This window comes from Penaeus vannamei, unplaced genomic scaffold (assembly GCF_042767895.1).
Source record: "Penaeus vannamei isolate JL-2024 unplaced genomic scaffold, ASM4276789v1 unanchor4432, whole genome shotgun sequence".
Lineage (NCBI taxonomy): Eukaryota > Metazoa > Arthropoda > Malacostraca > Decapoda > Penaeidae > Penaeus > Penaeus vannamei.
Genome location: NW_027217412.1, coordinates 7,501 through 12,491, shown reverse-complemented (window position 1 = coordinate 12,491; position 4,991 = coordinate 7,501). Strand labels below are relative to the sequence as shown.

The following is a 4,991-nucleotide window of genomic DNA, read 5'->3' as shown; positions in this document are numbered from 1 at the left end:
TACGTTTGCTAGTTTGACATTTCTGATTTTCATCCCTATTCTGATTCGATCGTGCCTATGAACGAAAGGACCGCTTAAACGATAGGCCGATAGGACGAAGTCCCCGACTCCCGCCAACAGTGTTGGGGGATCCCGTGGGGAATGGGGTGTTGGGGGGGGGGGGTTATTTCGTTCATACCATGCATTAAAAAAAAAAGTGGGAAATTGGAAATCCGAGCCAAGGATAGTTTTGCAGATAAAGTGAAAAATGTAGGAACCCGAGAGAAGATTCGGCCGCGGATGATTCGACACGGTGTTGCGCGAACGAGCGAGCGAGTGGACTGCAGCTTAAACGCACGAACTGCCAGTAGGTTCGCCTTAAACCCCAAAAACCCCTCCCATTGATATTTAACATCGGGGGCTTCTCCCCCGACCCCCTCATAAGGGACTTCAACTCTGGCTTCACTTTCTTATCCGGTGACGCTTCAAAGCGCAGCAACAGTCCTTGAATCTTTGACATAAAACTGTGCGGGTTTCTTTGGAATTGGTCGTGTCCTTCACATCAGCAAAACTGGCAAATTAGGAATCCATGATCGACCCTTAATGAACAATTAACAACGGCGGACGGACTTGCCATAGATCTAAAATTACTAAAATTTGATAAGAATTACAGAGACTTCAACGGACAAGCTCCTCCGCGCCCCACGTTCCCTCAAGACGCAGAGGCTTGTTCGTGGCCCCGATCTGACGAAGGAGTCCATAGTGCAGGGAACCACCACCGCGCCAGGTGAGCTTTGAATGTGTGTTTATACTCTTCTTGTATGTTTTTATAAGATGAATATTCATATTTAAGTTCCTGAAGGACATACAGGTGAATACTTTTTTGTAAGAGTAAAAGTACTTCATTATAACAATGTAAAAAAAACAGAATATAAATTCATTACCAGGAAAAGTGAATTAGAAAGTGCATCATTAATATATAAGAAATGAAAGGAAATCCTAAAGAGGAATCGGAAACAAAAAAATAAAACAACCAGCTGCCAGACCCTCCTCAACCATGCTACAAGCTCGTTTTAACCTCGCATGATAATCAGGAATCCCAGGACACACCCACCCACCCACACACACACACCTACACACCCCACCATACACACCACGCACCGCCCCACACACACACACACACCCACACACCCCCCCCCTATATGCACATAATATATTGTGTGTGTGTGTGTGTGGTGTGGTGTGTATTTAATACATCCACATACATGCAAAATCATATCCTCTCTGGCACGAATGACGTCACCAAAACCTAAAGAACACCAGCTTCGTTCCTTTCCAAGAAAATGCCCTCCTAAATCTTCCACATGCTACAAGCTCGTTTCACCCCAATAATAATCAGAGAATCCCAGTTTCCACACACACACACACCCACACCCACACACACACACACACACACACACACACACACACACACACACACACACACATATATATATATGCATGGTACACACACACACACACGCCTGCACACCAACATCCTCTTCTGCCATTGGTCCTTTCTCGTTTATCCGCCACTCCTCTCCAAAATAGTCTGCAACCATTTTTCGTCGTTCAGTAGTCCCATTGCCTAACAGCCTCTTTATACGTACTATGACTTTCTCTTGTTGTTTTCAGGTCTTGAAAGGGCGGGGGGGACCCCCTCTGCCCAATAAAGCGATGACTCTTCACGTCGAATCGGCTTTGGGGAGATCAGCCTTCAACATCACCCGTCCCTTGCTATGGTGGCTTTAATCCATGTTCCGTTCTTACTCTTATTTGTAAAATGGCACCGCCACACCCACCCACGTACGCACGCACACCACCACGCACACCACACACACGCACGCACCGCACCCCCACACCCACACACACACACACACCCACGAACACCCACGCACACACACACCACACGATACACCACCCACACACACCCACGATACACCACACCAACACACCACACGATACACACACCCACCACACCACGATAACCACACGCACACACACACCCACGCACCCACCACACAACCACCACACCACAACACACCACACAACACCACACACACACACACCACCACCACCCACACACACACCCACCACACACACACCACCCACCACCTACACCACACCACACACACACCCCCCACCACAAACACACCCACACACACCACACCACACACTACAACCACCACCACCCCACACACACACATACACACCATACCACACACACTACAACCATACCCACACACCACCACCCCACACACACCAACCCACACTACACACACCCACTACACACCACCCACACTACAACACACTACACACCATAACCCAAAACTACCACCATACCACCTACACACCATACCACACACACACACACCTCCACACACTACACACCACCCCAACACATACACACCATACAACCATACCCACACACTACAACACACACTACACACCATACCACACACACACATACACCACACACCACCATCCCACACCCAAAACACACACACACCCAAACCCCCAAAATAAAAACCCCCCACACGATACACCACACACACACACACACACGATACACAACACCACAAACAAACCCCCCCACACACACGATAAAAAAAAAAACACCACACACACACACGATACACCCCACACACACACACACACGATACACCCACACACACACACACGATAACCACACACACACACACACGTAAAAACAACCACAACACACACACACACACACACACACGATACACCACACACACACACACCCCAAAACACACACACACAGATACACCAAACAAACAAACAAAAACACACACACACACATTCACACACACACACACACACACACAACACACACACACACACACACACACACCCATGTAAGGTAACAAAGGTCTGCTCTTTCTCCGGGACAATTTAGGCCAGTGTCCCTCGGAATCTGTTCACCTTCCTTTTCCTTTTCCCACATGCAGTACCACCTACCCCCCGTCGTCATCGGACATTAGTGGTGCAAAAGCGATGAGCAAGTCCAGGTCCCCTCGATACTGGAAAAGTTCATTTAATGCCATGAAATTAACATAAATTCTCATGTATATTTGCACATTTCAGAATATCAATAGTTCATATCCAGCAATTTTACGCTGAACTTTGTCATCACAAAGCTGGAAATCATGAACGATCGCTGCTTGTTTGTTTGTTTATTTTCGTCTTAGACCCTAGCCAAGTTTACCCTTCTTCCCAGTCACTAAGGTATAAAATAAATCATTGGTGATTTCCCTGTAAAATACTAATGATGGCCGGACCTTACGTGAGCAGCGGGGTCCGAACAGGAAGGAGGCAGACCAACTGGAATGGTACTACCCCAAAAGTACCAGGGTATCGCGCCCCTCCGGGGTATCGTGTACTCCTGGACATCGTGGTGGTGCTTTTACGGTTTTGACGTCACTAATGACGAAAAACACTAGCGTGACGTCACTGAACGCCATACAAATACTTGGATGTATCATTAAAGTTCGTCGTCGTGACACTATCCTCCTGGTGGTGTGTCCTCACTATTTTACGGGATATCAGGGTTAACATTGCATGTACGTATAAGCCCACGTACGTTTGCTTACAATAAACGGCGGTACCCCGCATTCCCACCACGAAGGGATAAATACACATAAAAATAAATATACAATGAAAATAAAACTCAATGCTGATAGTAGTTCTCGGTCCCATTTTCCAATGGGTTCATTGAATAGATGTGATGGTTGTCATACCAAAAGGGGGGGGTACCGTGGTAGACAAATGGGGATAGTCCCACTACAAACAAACCCCACACACACACACACCACACACACACACCACACACACACCACACACACACACACACAACACACACACACACACACACACACACACACACACCACACACAACACACCACACACACACACCACACACACACACCACACACACACACACACACACACACAACACACACACACACACACACCACAAACAACACACCCCACACAAAAAAACAACACAACACACACACACACACACACACACACACAAAACACAACACACTCAAACAAACACACAAAAACAAAAAACAAAACAAAAAACACACAAAAAAAAAAAAAAACACACAAAACACACACCAACACACACAAACAAAAACAAAAAAAAACAACCACACACACACACAACACAAAAAAAAACACAAAAAACACAAAAAACCAAAAAAAAAAAAAAAAAAAAAAAAAAAACAAAAAAAAAAAACACACAAAAAAAAAAAAAACAAAACACAAAAACACACACACACACACACACAAAAAACACACACACAAAAAAAATAAAAAATAATAAAAAAAAAAAAACAAATAATATTATTTATATTTAATATAATATATTTAATTTTTATATATATAAATAATATTAAATTATATTTTTTTTTTTTTAAAAATAAATTATTTTGTTTTTAAAATATTATTTATATATTGGATATTATAATATTATAAATAATTATTATTAATATTGTTATTATTATTTATTAAAATTATATATATATTATATTAATATATTATATATATATATTAATTATATTGTTTAGTTTTGTTATTATATTTGTTGTGTGTTTTATTATTATTTTGTGGTTGTGTATTATATTTTGTGTGTGTTGGGGTTTTGTATATTGTTTTGTGTGGTTGTGTATTATATGTGTGTGTTGTGGTGTATTATATTTTTGTGTGTGTGTGTATGTATTTATGTGTGTGTGTGTTTGTGTATATAATTTTATGTGTGGTGTTATGTATATTGTTGTGTGTGTAATTTGTTATGTATATGTGTGTTTTTTTGTATTTTTTTATGTGTGTATATTATGTGTGTGTGTGGTTGTGTGTGTATTATAATTTTTTGTTTTTGTTTTTTATATTTTTGTGTTATATATTTTTTTTTGTGTGTGGGGTTTGTATAATATTGTGTTGTG

General features: G+C 42.1%; 1 protein-coding gene across 1 annotated transcript in view; it reads left to right on the top strand.

Moving 5' to 3' along the window:
- Nucleotides 1-652: 652 nt before the first annotated feature.
- LOC138861310 (uncharacterized) overlaps nucleotides 653-4,991 on the top strand; it is a gene marked incomplete at its 5' end in the record, with an annotated part of 10,636 nt that continues 6,297 nt past the window's right edge. The window contains one exon of the mRNA XM_070120301.1: nucleotides 653-766. Within this exon, the coding sequence (XP_069976402.1) occupies nucleotides 653-766 (114 nt within the window). The remainder of the gene's footprint in view (nucleotides 767-4,991) is intronic.